Here is a 16,456-nt window from a genome sequence, read left to right on the forward strand (position 1 = left end):
TATGTACAAGCATTTTCGTCATATTCCAGTAACGATTTCACCTCGAAATCGTAATTTTCGTCCTGAACCCTTGGCTTCCATTTTGTGTACAGCAGCCATTTTGTGAGTTGCCCTCACATAGGCTTATAACTACAGCCAAATTCGATTCCAAAGGACACGTACACCTTAATTGACTTCTCTGTGACCTGGGCAAGCTGAAACCATTGCCCCAGGCCGAACCTGCCCGGCCAGTTTCTTTCCCAGTGGCCGAGCGAGATAGCATCAAGGCACAACATGCCATAAACCTTTTCATCACACACACACCCTGCCTAACCTTGCTCACACCTGTCCCTGATTCTTTACATATGTCTTGCTTTACGAGGAGGAGGTGCCCGTTTTTATGGGGGGTCCACCGATATCTGATGAAAATGTTGGGCCGTGCCGGGTAATTTGTTGTGGGCTGGACGAACTGAAATGTGGGCTTGTCATCATGACTCTGCTTTTTCTTTGTAGTGAAAATATGTGAATGGTCAACTGTAAACCTAAGAATGTTTGCCTGAAGCATAATATTTTGTATAAAAAGAGAAGACTGGCTTGGTAAGATTGAGCAGTCTCCTGAGAATATACACGTGTTGTACTTCTAGGACGCCTGTTACTTGGTTGCAGCCAATAAATTGGATCTTTGACTTCACCTAGAAGACTCTGAGTTTCTGTGTCTGAATCAGGAAAGTACTCGAGGACTTTGGGTGTTGTCCCTGGCACCGCTGGGTTACCGGTTCAGTACCGGTTCTGAAAAACCCAGTACCTCAGCTGGCGCCCAACGTGGGGCAATACCAACGGTACCGGTCCAAGCCAGACGTTCGTGAGGAGCTTTGTGTGAAAATTCTGGAAGAAGGCCGCCACTTCATCGACCCCTGCATGTCGACGTGGTCCGAAAGTCTTTGCTGCGAGGTTCCCCGCTTCCCGACGGCTACAAAGAACTGCTGCCCTGGCTATCGCCCTGATTTGGACCCTTGATGTTTTGGAAGAGCGAAACGATAGACGAGTCTTCTGGTGACGTCATCTATATCTCAGTTAAGTATAAGTGGAGCGTCTCCCAGTCCTTAGTTGGTCTTAGTTTGGGAATCCCCTTGGGATCTTTGATTTGGAACTTGCAAGTACCAAAGCCGAAGGATTCGTGTATTCACGAGAATATCGTATTCGATAATCCTTTGAAGTTTGAAGCTAGACTAGAGAGCGAAGATGCCTGGTCTTAGCAGACTTGGAAATTTGTTTTGTCTTGGTTGTAATAATAGGGATTCCCGATTGGAGGACTCGTGTCCGGTTCCTCCGATTGGAACTCCAACTTATGAACTGTATGTGAAACATGGAGTAGGCCCCATCACATATAATGAAGTATGGATCAAATACACCAGGAAGGATGGTGTTTTAAAATGGCCCCAATATGGTAGCTTTGACACAGAGGTTTTAGATAATCTAGAAGTTAAACTTTTCAAGAAGAAAGCCCGGCCGGCGATGTTTGACTCTTTCCGCCTATGGCTTAAGGAAGCCAAACAGAAAGAAATTAAATTAGCTAAAAAGAATAAAAGAGAAAAGGGTATTTCGATAATGCAAGCTGCTATGCAATATAAAGATGATGAACAAGCAAATGAGCAGTTGCACAGGCAACGTAAAATGGTAATCGATAAATGTTATCCGGTTTTGCCGCCTCTTCAGCAAGATGCAGCAAAAGATCTTGAAAAAGACCCCCTAATGTCGCATTTATTGAGTTCGCCACCCCCTTATGCGCAGAATGCTACGGCACCTCCGCAGCCTTTAGCTGCGCAACCTTTAGTCGTATTGCCTCCTGCTCCTCCACAGCCACCAGCTGCTTTTCAGTTGGCCCCTACTCTTCCGGTGCAGCCTCCTCAAGGGCCACCGCCTTTGACATCTGCTCTGCCTTTACTTCCTACAACTTTGACTACTATATCGACTCCCACTCCTGGTATTCCTTCTGACACTGCCTCTGCATCTGCCTTGCCTCCCCCTGCTTTTCCGCTTGTCTTTTCATCGAATTCTCCCTCTGTTCGACAAAAAGTGACTAGCACGGTCACTAGTCTTCTATATCCCTTCTTTGGGGCAACAAGCACGACCCCCACCTCAGAGCGTACACAGTTGCGTAGCCAACTGCCTGATTCTAGGGAGAAGGAAACGCTGAATTATTTGGCGCATAAATGGGTTACTGAACCAACGAGATATGAGCTAGAATCTGTTATGGATGTCTTCCATCAGTGGGAAGCACCTAAACAGAGATACGTTTTTGAGAAAATGTGTACTTTCCTGAGTGAGGATTTAGAGGAAAATGATTTGGAGCCCAATCCACCTGAGTTATGTCATATACGGGTCGAGTTTGGAAAAGGCGCAATTGTGGGTTCAGATGTTAAGAAAGCAGTTGCGACGTTGTTGTCATTGAGGACTGAAAGTGTTTCTTGGTCATTGTTTGAGTCTGATTCCTCTGTTAAAAAGAAGGTGAGACAGTATCCCATGAGGGAAGTTCCCCCAGTTTGGAGAGATGGGGACGCGAATGCTAATCCAATCATTCCACCACACTTTCAGCGTGTGTGGGTACATGTTCCATGGAAGCGAGCTGAAGTTTTGGCCCTTAAACAGACATTGCCTGATACCCGTAAAAATCCTGCAGGGTATTACAAGGAATTGTCCCAGACTGCAGGTTCATGCGTCATGAATTTGGCGGATATAGACATGTTATTTGGGAATGTTGTTCCACAGCCTTTATGGGGAAATAGTCGTCATGCAGATCATGATCAGGAGTTAGGTGACTCATGGGCTAATATTACTGCTGCAGATGCCCGACAAGTTGGTGGTGCTAAACCTGAGCCTTTAGTAGCAGATCTCCCTGGTAGGATCATTAATTACATGAAAACTTTAAGGCCTGCGATGCGTGTGAATTGGGATAAGTTGTCTGCGTGCAAACAGAAGAAAGATGAAACGTCTCAGATTTCTTCACCAGGTTTGAAGAAACGTTTGTCGACCACAGTGGTCAAGATATGAGTACAGAAGGTGGCCAGCGATTGTTCGTCGATAAATTTGTGCACAATCTGCTTCCCGAGTTGTGTAAGAAGTTAAAGGATTCAGAGAGTTCTTGGGCCGTTTCCTCTTCAGCACAGATATTGGCTACTGCACAGTACTATGAAAATAAAGATAAAGACGAGAAAGATAGAGCAGAAAAGAAAACAAAAGTGTTAAAAACAAAGGTTCTGTTACAGCAAGCGTATCTGCCACGTGGTGGTCAGAATAGGGGTGGTCAAAATAGTGGTGCTCAGAGTAACTATCAGAATAACTATCAGCAACCTCAACAGTTTCAGAGGAACTCGCAAAGAGTCGAGTATACTCAACCACGTGTCCCTGTAGGTCCCAATCAGTGTTCATATTGTAAGGAAGAGGGTCATTTTAAGTATAGTTGCCCTATTTTGTTACAGCGTGGAAATGGTGTTTCTGGCGCAAGAGGTCGAGGTGTTCAACAAGCTCCTAGAGGTAGAGGACGTGGACATTTTCCCCAGAACGCGCGTTCCTTTCCGCCTCAAAATTCAATGAATAGTTTTAATCAGCAGAATAACGCGTCTGGTAGGACGGCTCAGTACTATGCTGATGACTACTATGCAGAAGATGAGCACATGGCAGGTAATGATTGCTAGGACAGCCGTAGACAAAGAGAGGGAGTTGTTTCAGTTCCAGTAGATCAGAGTGGACCTTACGTTGAGGTGATTACATCAGGTGTGTCAGAACCTTTTCTGTTGGATACTGGTGCTACAAAGAGTTCTTTTATGCACTCTAAACTCCCTGGCGCACCTTTGTCTGGCGAAATGAATGTATCAGTAGGTTTTTCTGGCGCCCCAGTTAGAAACCTGATTTCTGACCCTTTGTCCCTTTCTGTTGGACCTTGCGAATTCGAGGCACCTCTTATTCTGACGACAGGTTGTGGTGAACACTTGTTAGGATTGGACTTGTTGAAAAGAATATATGCGACGTTATATTGTTCTCCTTCAGGAGTACAACTTACACTGGGTAAGAAAGTGATTTCTTCAATGTATTTGTCAAAGGACAAACTTCCAACAGAATTGTCATCTCTCCCTAATATTCTTTGGGCTACTGGTCCTAAGGATGTGGGTCTTTTGGAAATACAGCCATATGTTGTGACATTGAAAGCCAATGTTAAGATGCCACAAATTCCCGAATACAAAATCTCTAGTGAAGGTGAGAAAGCGTTGCTAGCGATCATTTATGATTTGATTGAGAAAGATGTAATTGAAGAGACAAGAGGCAACGTTTGCAATAGTCCTGTTCTGCCTGTCTTGAAGCATACTGATCCTTCCCAGCCACCTGTTTACAGATTCGTGATTGATCTTAGAGAGGTCAATAAAATAGTTGTCCCACAATTTCCAGTTGTTCCTGATATCACTGCCCTATTGACTATGATTCCAGCTTCCGCGACTTGGTTCTCGGTGATTGACTTGAAGAATGCTTTCTTCAGCATCCCGATTGCTGAGTTGAGATGGGATATTTTTGGCTTCAGTTTAGGAGGTCGAAGCTTCCGCTTTAAACGCGCTCCCCAGGGCTACTGTGAAAGTCCATCAATATACAGTCAAGCTTTAAAAACACAGCTTGATACGATTGTTTTACCTGATGGCGCTACCCTCATTCAGCATGTTGATGATTTGCTTGTTGCTGCAGATACTGAGAAAATCTGTAAAGAAGCCACGTTGTCTTTGTTGCGTCATTTGTGTGATTTGCATCACAAAGTGTCTCTCTCAAAATTGCAATATTGTCGACAAGAAGTGACCTACTTAGGTCATCTCTTATCGAAGGAGGGAAGGAAACTGACCCCAGAGAGAATTCAGGCAATAGCGAAATTGAGTGTGCCAAGAACACAGAGAGAAGTGCGTGCTTTCTTGGGCATTACATCATATTGCAGGCAATGGATACCAAATTTTTCGTTATTAGCCAAACCTTTGGTGGCATTAACCTGTAAAGATACACCGAATCCCGTTCCATGGTCTGAAGATTGTCAGAAAAGTTTTTCGGAATTGCGCACAGCGTTATGTTCGGCTCCTGTGTTGGGTACCCCCAACTACAGTGAGCCCTTTACATTGTATGTCCATGAGAAAGAAGGTTGTGCATTATCAGTGTTGACACAGTTGTTCGGAGACAAGCAGCGTCCATGTGCGTATTTTTCGTCGACTTTAGACCCGGTAGCTAAAGCATTGCCAAGTTGCTTGAGAGCCACAGCGGCAGCAGCTGTTTCTATTCGACAGTCTGCTGGGTTAGTGATGAATAACACATTGATTGTGATGGTTCCACATGCAGTGGACACATTGTTAAACAGAACCAAGACACAGCACTTAACTAGTGCTCGATTGTCAGGTTACGAGTTGACATTGTTAGCGAGCCATGTGCATATAAAAAGATGCAACACGCTTAACCCAGCTACGTTGTTGCCGATTGTAGAGGAATTAGATGATTCAGAACAGCATGATTGTTTTCTTAGAACAGAAGAAGAAACACAAGGGAGAATAGACCTCCAGGATACTCCCCTTGCAAAGTGTGATGGTACCTTATGGGTGGAAGGTTCATGCTTCAAGCTTCCGAATGGTGATACGACTGCAGCATATGCTGTCACGACTTTGCATACAATTGTTGAAGCTGCACGTATCCCACATAATTCAGCTCAAGCAGCAGAATTGATTGCACTTACGAGAGCATGTGTGTTGTCAAAAGGAATGAAAGTGACTATATATACCGACAGCCAGTATGCATTTGGTGTGGCTCACAGTTTTGGACGATTGTGGAAAGAACGTGGGTTCCTGACTTCGCATGGAGCTAAGATTCAGCATGGTCAGTTGGTGAATGAGCTTCTTGAATCACTTACTTTGCCGTTGCAAGTTGCGATTGTGAAATGTAGCGCACACAAAAAGGTGACTGATGATGTTGGTCGTGGAAATGCATTTGCTGACGAAATCGCAAAAGAAACTGCAAGGGATGTGATGAGTCGAATGTATGTTGCGGGCCCTGCAAGATGGATTGGTGACGTTGGAATGTGTGAAGACACGATAGAGAGTGTGAAGTCTATTCAAGCTGAAGCTACAGAGAAAGAGTTAAGTGTGTGGAGAGAAAGTACGGGTAAATTGGATGCAACTGGTTGTTGGGTTGAATTGTCAGAGCATCAGAGATGGTTGTTACCCGATGCGTATGTGCTTGCAGTGGTTACAATGGCTCCCATCAGTGTGAAAGGGATTTGTAAGTTGTTGGCTCCAGTATGGAGAAATGCTGGAATTCCTAAGTGTGCAGAGAATGTGGTCAAGAATTGCATGGTGTGTCTGAAATACAATCCTGGTAAGGGAACCCCAACTCCAGCTGGTCATTTTGCGCCTCCAACGTATCCGTTCGAGGTTTTGCAGCTAGATTTCATCCACATGGAAAGGTGCAACAACCTGAAATACGTACTCGTTGTTGTTTGTGCCTTTTCAAGATTGGTAGAAGCGTACCCCCTAAAAGACAACACTGCCCTATCCACAGCTAAAGCCCTTGTGAAAGAGTTCTTCCCTAGGTTTGGAATGCCGAGAATGGTCTGGAGTGACAATGGGAGTGAATTTGTGGGTCGAGTGATGAAGAAAGTATGTGAAGGGCTAGGCATTCATCAGAAATTTCACGCTGCAAATCACCCCCAATCAGCTGGATTAGTAGAATGTTACAATGGCACGCTAAAGTTAAAACTGGCCAAAATTCAAGCGAGCTCTGGTCTTAAATGGCCTGACGCTCTGCCTTTAGCACTCCTATCCACCAGAATGACTGTGCATTCGCGAGTGGGACTTAGTCCATATGAGATAGTTTTCGGTCGCCCGGCCAACATATGGGGAGTGCCAAGGCCCACAAAATTTAGTGAAATCGAACACCCTGTTTTGCTTGACTATTTGTACGAATTGACGGCTAAATTGCGTGTTTTACACCAACAGGTTCACGATACTCTGCCTCAAGCCTCTGAAGCTCCAGGCCATCACATCAATCCTGGATCCTGGGTTCTGGTGAAAAACTTTCAGCGAACAAAGAACGACCGGCCCACACCTCGTCCTTCTTTCAACGAGAACAGCTGTTCGAGTGGAAGGAAGGAAGCACTGGATCCACGGTGTACATTGTAAAAGGGTGCCCTTGCCTCTGCCGTACGACCGGTGGGTCCAGGAGGGTGTCGCCGACTCAGAGACTGAAACCGTGCCTCGTTTTCTACCTTTCGGTGATGCACGTGTAAAAGGAACACTTACTGAAAAAGAGAGTGACAATATTTTGCAACCGGCTGTATCACCATCAATTCGATTGGACACGACAGAACCTGAACTCCTTTTCCGAGACCAGACAATACCTGGAAAACAAAGATATAATCTGAGGCCGAGAACTGTGAACTAATAAAAAGATATGCCTTTTCTATTGCTATTTTTGAAAGTGCAGCTCTCTCATCTGAAAAACTTTTTTATTTTTGTTTTTCGAACCACCATCCGGGTTCCGCTGTAGGGTCGCGGTTGCCCAAAGTCTTTGGGGTGCAGCTGAAGACGTTAGGTCGACAGTTCTGGTTGGTCTAAGGGAGTTGCCCTGGACTGACAGAAGCATTCCTTAGCATAGAACACCCAACCATCGCGAGCAGCATATTACAGAGGATGGAGTTTTTCGAGATGGAGAGACCTGCCAAAGAAACGAACTTTAAAAGCAGAATATGTAAAATGATGACCAAGAAAAGCTTTTTGATATTGTGCATTTTCATGTTAGTCAGTGTAATGATATTTTTAAAAGGATATGTTTTATTCTCTTTTCAAGTGACATTTGCATCCACCACATCGCCCATACCTCCTCCTTCTATTGTTTCCCCACACTCTTTTCAACCCCTTCCTGAACATGAATCCGCTAGGAGATTAGAGTTTATTAAAAACTCCTTCGTTCAGCTTTTGCACCAACTAGTAATGAACACGAGTAACTGTTGGGTGTGTGGTCTTATGCCTCACACAACGGATAAAGGTATCCCTTATCTGGTCCTGCCTTTCAGCCACAATGGTTCTGTGTGGGCATACAGAACAATGTTCATCTATGCACATGAAATCTACCCCCTACGTTCTGTGGAAGACAATCCTAAGAATAGTGCTCTAGTTAAGGGTATAGTAGACATGATTAAGGAAGATATTTCCCACGAGACTATCCCTAGAGATGAGGCACTAGTATACATAGGATGGAACGTGACCGGATATGGAGCTTATCTGAGTGAGAAACAGCAAGCTAAGAGATCTTCCCCGATTTGGATTGTACCCCATCAGGGTCACCTGTGTCTGCAAGGTACTGGCAAGAATCCCAGAGCTCAGTTAGGGAAGAGTATCTGCACTGAAACGTATGTTTTTGCATCTCAGACTTCCCCTTCGTTTTTAGCAGCTAAAGGTACCTATTTCATCTGCCATGATAGAGCCTATACATGGTTGCCCCCTGACTTTTCGGGCACATGTTTTGTTTCGTTCCTGTTGCCTCCCACCTACTCAGCAGTGGCAGATTACCATAAGACAAGGATAGTTAGAGGTATCTTCAGTGAAGAAGACACTGCAGGACACGAATTTGGGGACTCTGTAAAGGGTTTTCTGCCGTTCTGGGGATCCATGGTTAACAGCAGAAACATAAGGCAAATGACAAGGGTGGTTGAATCCACCGTGGTTGAAACTGCCGGTGCCCTTAGTAACTTGACTGCTGAGCTCTAGTCGGACCGTCTCATGACCCTTCAGAACAGGGTCGCGTTAGACGTCATACTTGCAGACCGAGGTGGGGTATGTAAATTGATCCAATCGAGTTGCTGTGTTTTCATTCCAGATAACGCTCCAACAGTGTACCAGGCCATCTCCAAACTGCATAAGATTTCTGAATCTATTCATGTGGATAAAGGAGATTGGTCGTTAATGGGATGGTTCTGGGAACTGATATCTACCTGGGGGTGGAAAATTCTGATAGTCATTGGGATGGTCTTAGCCATTCTTTTCCTGTTCTGTCTGTGCGTGCAGTGTGCTCCTGCAATATGTGGCCTCTGTGCTACATCATGTGTAAGGAAACCTGTATTAAGAGACGAGCTAAGTACTAGGATGATGTTACAGCAACATCTCAATGACTTTAGGAATATAGACCTGGACTCAGATTAGCATGAGGATAGGTTAAATTGCCTATGTAAGGGCAAAAGGAGGGTTTGTGGTTCTGAAAATTCTGGACTCGTCTATTAAACTTTGCTGCAGTATGACGATTTTGGTATCAAAAGACCGAGAATGGCTAGTACACTATGTACAAGCATTTTCGTCATATTCCAGTAACGATTTCACCTCGAAATCGTCATTTTCGTCCTGAACCCTTGGCTTCCATTTTGTGTACAGCAGCCATTTTGTGAGTTGCCCTCACATAGGCTTATAACTACAGCCAAATTCGATTCCAAAGGACACGTACACCTTAATTGACTTCTCTGTGACCTGGGCAAGCTGAAACCATTGCCCCAGGCCGAACCTGCCCGGACAGTTTCTTTCCCAGTGGCCGAGCGAGATAGCATCAAGGCACAACATGCCATAAACCTTTTCATCACACACACACCCTGCCTAACCTTGCTCACACCTGTCCCTGATTCTTTACATATGTCTTGCTTTACGAGGAGGAGGTGCCCATTTTTATTGGGGGTCCACCGATATCTGATGAAAATGTTGGGACGTGCCGGGTAATTTGTTTTGGGCTGGTCGAACTGAAATATGGGCTTGTCATCATGACTCTGCTTTTTCTTTGTAGTGAAAATATGTGAATGGTCAACTGTAAACCTAAGAATGTTAGCCTGAAGCATAATATTTTGTATAAAAAGAGAAGACTGGCTTGGTAAGATTGAGCAGTCTCCTGAGAATATACACGTGTTGTACTTCTAGGACGCCTGTTACTTGGTTGCAGCCAATAAATTCGATCTTTGACTTCACCTAGAAGACTCTGAGTTTCTGTGTCTGAATCAGGAAAGTACTCGAGGTCTTTGGGTGTTGTCCCTGGCACCGCTGGGTTACCGGTTCAGTACCGGTTCTGAAAAAACCCAGTACCTCACCCTTGCATACTGGGGGTCCCTGGGGGCCGACTAGCCCACCAGGAACCTCCAGTATGTGCCAGGGGCTGCGTTGCAGAGAGGTGTAATCAGGCCATGCCCCTTTTTACACCTCTCTGCAATGCAGCCCCCTGGCGCTTTTTCAGAGGGAAACTAATTCCCCTTGCATACTGGGAGTCCCTGGGGGCCAACTAGCCCACCAGGAACCTCCAGTATGCGCCAGGGGGCTGCGTTGCAGAGAGATGTAATGAGGCCACGCCCCTTTTTATACCTCTCTGCAATGCAGCCCCCTGGCACTTTTTTAGAGGGGGAACTAATTCCCCTTGCATACTGGGGGTACCTGGGGGCCAACTAGCCCACCAGGAACCTCCAATATGCGCCAGGGGGCTGCGTTGCAGAGAGGTGTAATGAGGCCATGCCCTTTTTTACACCTCTCTGCAAGTATGCGAATGGAATTAGTTCCACCTCTGCAAACGTGCCAGGGGGCGCATTTGCAGAGAGGTGCAGGGAGGGCACTTGGCCTCCTCCCAATCCTGTTAAAAAAAAAAAACTTTTAAGAAGGGGGGCTGTGTAGCCCCCCTTCTTTATCTTTTTTTTGTTTTTGACCCTGGGGACTCCATCCCCCAGGGCCTGCACCCAATTGTTTTTTTTAAAATCGTTAAGGGGGCCGCGTGGCCCCCCACCCAGGGCCATACTCCACCCCGGGGACCCTGTCCCCTGGGGCATGAGCCTTTTTTATTTATTTATTTTTTTAATTAGGAGGGGGGCTGCTTTGCCCCCTCCTGTGGCCACCTTTGGCCCCGGGGACCCCATCCCCCGGGGCCGGACTTTTTAAAAAATATATATATTTTGGGAGGGGGGCCGTGTGGCCCCCCTCCCGGGCCACTTCTGGCCCCGGGTACCCCATCCCCCGAGGTCTGGCCCTCCTTGTTGGGGGCCGTGGGGGGGGTCCCCAAGCCCCCCAAGCTAACATGCTGCTCCCCTTGCAGAAAAGCAATAGTCTTTGGTTTTTGGAAGAGAGAGCAGGTTTCCTGCTCTCTCTTCCAAAAACCAAAGAAGTTTGCTATGGTAGGGCGGGAGCCTCGTGGCTACCATAGCAAACAGCAGTGTCCCGGGGGTGGGCACCCGGGACACTGCAGGAGCAGGCCCTGGGGGGGTGGCGGTTCCCAGAGCCATCAAGGGCTCCAGGAGGGGGGCCGCGCGGGCCCCCTCCCAACAATTAAAAAAGCTCCGGGGGGTGGTGGTCCCCAGGGCTGGGGGGGTCTGTCACGGACCCCCCTGTTTTAAATATTATTGCCCCGAGGAGGTGGCGGTCCCTGGGGCGTGTGGGGGTCCCACAAGGACCGCGAAAAAAAACAAAAAAACACAGGTCTGCTTTTTTCAAATTAGCCCCCGGGGGGACCAAATCCCGGGGGCATAATGGAAAAATGTGTGTGGGGAGGCCCAATCCCATGAGCCCCATCGCATATTTAGTAATAAAGCCCTGGGGGGTGGCGGTCTCCGGGGCTGCGGGGGGCCGTGTGCCCCCCCGCTATCATAATTGCTTTGCCCCAGGGGGTGGCGGTCCCCGAGGCAGTGTGGGGGGGGATTGGGCCCCCCCAGACATTTTTCCATTATGCCCCCGGGATTTGGTCCCCCCGGGGGCTAATTTGAAAAAAGCAGACCTGTGTTGTTTTTTTGTTTTTTTTCGCAGGCTTTGGGGGTCCTTGTGGGACCCCCTGAGCAGGCCTAGGGGGTTCAGGGTGTTTCTACCCTGCCCCCTTTTTGCGTTCTGCACGTTTGTTTTTTTGCTTTCTTGTGCCTCGGTTCTACTGAGGCACAAGATGGCTGCCAACACTTCCTGGTATGGAGTGTTGACAGCCAATTAGCATTCAGCTCGTGCTCGGGAAGGTACACGTACTGTAAGCTTACAGTAAGCTCCTCAAGATATATCTATGATTTTACTTTTGATTTTCTCAGGAACTACTGAACGGAGTTACACCATTTAACAAAAAGGGTGATCTGCGAACCGAACTCTACCTTATTGCCAAATTTGGTGTAATTATGTTCAGCCGCTCGGGCTGTAGCCCTGGCTAAAGGTCCTATGGAAAATTGCATCGGGAAAATACGTTTTGGGACCCCCCTTTTTTCTCGGCCCTCGCTTGACGGATCAACCCCACACTTTCAGGGAAGTATGCACCACCCCGGCACCCTGGGGGTCACTAAAGTGAAGCAGCAGTCGTACTTGGAATCGAGGACGGGCCCACTTGTGGAGTCCATACAGGACTTGATTGTGTGCTTCCCGGACCACACTTCCCAGAATGCACAGTCTCATTTGAGCCTCCCATCGGTGGGTGTGTTATATATAAAATGGGGAAGTGGGTCGGCGGTTGCGCACACCGCTTCCGTTAAAGCCCCTGAAGAGAAGCAAATGGAGCTTCGAAACGCGTCGGACAGATCCCGTACGGAGCGGCGTCTACGAGTGGATCCCCGTCCTCACCTATACATAAACCAAGCTGCTGTTCGCGTGCTACTCAAAGGTGGACACCTTCGAGCATTGATATATATTTGCATTTGAAGCAACCGGGACAAAACAGGCTTCGAAATTGTTGCCCAATGGAGGGTTGAAAAAATATGGAAAAGGTGAACCACAAAGACCATAAGACACAGCGCGCCAGGGAAAGGCGGGGACAAAACTATAATTGAAGCACAAGCAATGTGGTTTCACAAGAATCAGAAGTCACGGCGTACCTTTGAGAAAGTTCAAGTGTGAACGAAACATGTCAGGACTACCGCCGGTTTGAATAAAGAATGCAAGCTCCGTTGCTGGTGTGCGGCTGGTTTCTTCTACTTGGAGGATGTTTTTGAATATGTAACGGCGTGGTTCTGCCGCAGCGACGCACCTCCAGACAGAGCGCCGTTGCCTTCCCGCAAGTGAACCAAGGTGGTTGTGTCGTGGGAGCGAAGAGGGAAGGCTGGTGAGCGCCAAAGACTCACTTTGGTATGGACCTCGAGTCAGCCTTGAAAATGGGTTGCGTGGGGCACAACGGACTTTGCATTTGAAGCAACCGGGACAAAACAGGCTTCGAAATTGTTGCCCAATGGAGGGTTGAAAAAATATGGAAAAGGTGAACCACAAAGACCATAAGACACAGCGCGCCAGGGAAAGGCGGGGACAAAACTATAATTGAAGCACAAGCAATGTGGTTTCACAAGAATCAGAAGTCACGGCGTACCTTTGAGAAAGTTCAAGTGTGAACGAAACATGTCAGGACTACCGCCGGTTTGAATAAAGAATGCAAGCTCCGTTGCTGGTGTGCGGCTGGTTTCTTCTACTTGGAGGATGTTTTTGAATATATATATATATATATATAGTTATATAAGAAAAGAACAGGTTCCTGCACTTCTCAGCACTACAAATCAAACTTTGTGGAAAATGTTAAAACAGGGTACACAACAAATGCCTTTTAAATTTATGAATTAGTGGTATGCTGTATGTCTCTAGGAAACTACCATTACGTACCTATGTATTTAGAACATTCAGGACTGTTGAGTCTGAGAGAGCTGTGCATTTTATACATTTTTCGTTCATTCATTCATTAACATTTTATTGGGGCATATACATCATGAGCGATACATGCAAATTTGTTAAAGAAGTAGAAAAAATGTACCTCTCTGCGTAGCGTAGAGTTGATAGAGTCTCCTCATAACAGATATCTGCTGGACTTACAGCAGCAATCTGGGAATAAAAAATACAAAGACTTACCAAACATTATTCAGTTTAGTGTCCTGCTGTCCAGAAACTCCACACCATGGAGTGTGGTTAATGAGACCTTTAACGTGCCCAGACCACTTGTTTTACACTTTGGTGGGAGTTTAGGGTATACGTCATATAACAACATATCTGGTGAAAAAAACAGAATCCATCAGATTCTGCTCACATTTATAATTTTTTCAACCTTATTTATTATCCACTAAGGCCTAAGCAGGCCAAAGAGTACTGTTACTCCTAACCATGCAGTCAATTTCAATTTCAAAAGTACTTTATTAGTTTTTTTTCAGAAAACCATAAAAGTGCACAAGACATTATATGTTTATGGTTGGTTAAAAAGAACAAGTTAAAATCTATATTGATTAAAACAGGTATAGCCTGACGTTAAAAGGAAAATCCATCTGTTTCACATTATAAAAAGCAACATTCAGTTCTATACATCCAGACGTTTTCTGTAATTCATTGCACTTTTTAAAAAACCGATCACATGGGGTATACAATCTAATTTTAACAGTTGTAAGTAAAGGAGTGCGGGGCGTGCTTGTACAAAGAGCGTTCTTTTTAAAATAGGCTTAAGGAAAAAAGCTCTGGGGAATGCATAATATTTACAAAAAAACATAAAATGCAGCAAATCCAGCGGCGACAAATTGTCGCAGCCGCAGGGTTCTAGCACTGTTCCTCTGTGACTTCCCCTTGGCACTGCTATTAAAATATGAAACAAGTTAAACCTAAACCTAGTTAATAAGAAGCGCTCATGCGCTGTTAATGGCAATAAGAGGTAAGGTTCCTCTCCGGGCTGGGTTTTAAGCATCATATGTAGACGCGCATTGTACTCTGTCATGTCCTTTTCCTGCCTTTCCATTACTTTTCGTGTGGTGAAAGACTTTTTGATGTACACTACGTCACTTATGGTAATACCTTCTGGGTTTAAAAACAAGTCCAAACGTCCCTCATTCCCAAATCTGTTTTTTAGATACTTCAGCCAGGGGATCTTGGTCATACAGTCTAGGTTCATTGTCTCTTTCAGAAGACTGTGCGTTAAACTGAGCTGCTTGTTGAGCCAACATTGTAGCCAAAAGATGAGAGGTCGCAAAACAGGGTGTCGCTGATAAAAGGCTGACCAGTCTGTTCGTGCACAGACATGTTCGAAGTCCCCTGTGGGCCACACAGGAGCTGTTTTAAAAATTTATTTTCAACCACCTGTAGTCCCTCGAGGTTGCAATAACCCCATAACTCGCTTCCGTAGGAGGCTATCGCAATGCTTTTTGCACGGTAAACCTTCAGCATGGCTCCCACAGGTCTATTGCCCATTCTCGCGGCAAAGTCAAATAGTGCAGCGTTAGCCCTTATAACTTCTCCCCTCTTTTTGTTCAGGAGTGGGGCCCAATTCAACTGGTGATCAAAAAAGACACCTAGGCACCGTGGTGCCGTTAACTCTAAAATGGTGCTTTTTTTTCTCTAATTTCCCCATCTGCATCACGTAAGATTTTGTATTGTTTATGGATAGGTCGCGGCTGGCCATAAACCCGTGGAATGTGTCAAGTAAAGTTTGTAACCCTTTCGGGGTGCGGGCCAGAAGGACGGCGTCATCAGCATAAAGCAGGACAGGCAGTCCCTGACGGCCCACATAAGGATAATCCGCCCCTGTGTCCACCAATGTCTCTTCAAGGTCGTTTATGTATAGGTTAAAAAGAAAGGGTGCCAGGATGCACCCCTGCCTGACACCCCTACTTGTTCTAAAATTCTTTGTTACCTTGAGGTCCATTGTGTATCTTACGTTTGCCCTTGTGTCTCTATGAAGATCTTTTAAAAAGTTCACCAGTTTTTGCTCTACCCCAATGGCCTCCATGGACTGCCACAGCTTTCCCCGGTTGACACAGTCAAAGGCCGAGGAAAGGTCCATGAAGGCCATGTAGATAGTCCCGGAACGTGCGAGGGTGTATTTGCCCAATATCAAATAAAGGTTTAGGCATTGCGCCACGGTCAAATTCCCAGTCCGGAACCCGTACTGGGCGTCTGAAATTATCTGCTTCTCCTCTGCCCACGAGTTCAGCCTCTTGAGTATGACACCCCCTAGGACTTTTACGATAGAGTCAATCAAGGAGATGGGCCTGTAATTTAGGGTGCTGTTTCGATCTCCCTTCTTGAACACTGGTACTATTGATGATAAACCCCATGAGGGTGGGCAACCCTTTTCAGGTGCGTCATTTCCCACTGCTGTTAAGATTGGGGGCCCAGAATTGGGGACTGAATTTGAAAAGATCAGGGGGAATACCATCTGGGCGAGGGGCCTTCTTGTTCGAGAGATTATTGATTCCCTCTATTGTTTCCGCAACAGAGAATGTCGTAGGGGCCACTACCATCTCCACTGTTGGTAGATCAGGGCATAGCACAGTATCTTTGAAAATTGTGGCAAAGTGCGACACCCACTCATCCTCTGTGATATTTGATCCCACCTCATTCGTCCCTGTCATTGATAAGGGTGAGCGATTAATTGTGGACCAGAATCAGGAGGAGCTACCCAGGATCCAGAAGTTCCTTCCAGAGTTCATTTTTCAGTTCCTTTTTCCTATTAGCCAGTACACTTTTGTAGG

General features: G+C 46.2%; 1 protein-coding gene across 1 annotated transcript in view; it reads right to left on the minus strand.

The window, feature by feature from the left end:
- LOC144761711 (kinesin-like protein KIF28) overlaps window positions 1–16,456 on the minus strand; it is a 982,011-nt gene that overhangs the window by 801,372 nt on the left and 164,183 nt on the right. Inside the window, exon 7 of the mRNA XM_078646973.1 lies at window positions 13,762–13,829. Coding sequence (XP_078503099.1) covers window positions 13,762–13,829 — 68 coding nt within the window. The remainder of the gene's footprint in view (window positions 1–13,761; window positions 13,830–16,456) is intronic.

The sequence above is a fragment of the Lissotriton helveticus genome, chromosome 6, assembly GCF_964261635.1.
Source record: "Lissotriton helveticus chromosome 6, aLisHel1.1, whole genome shotgun sequence".
Lineage (NCBI taxonomy): Eukaryota > Metazoa > Chordata > Amphibia > Caudata > Salamandridae > Lissotriton > Lissotriton helveticus.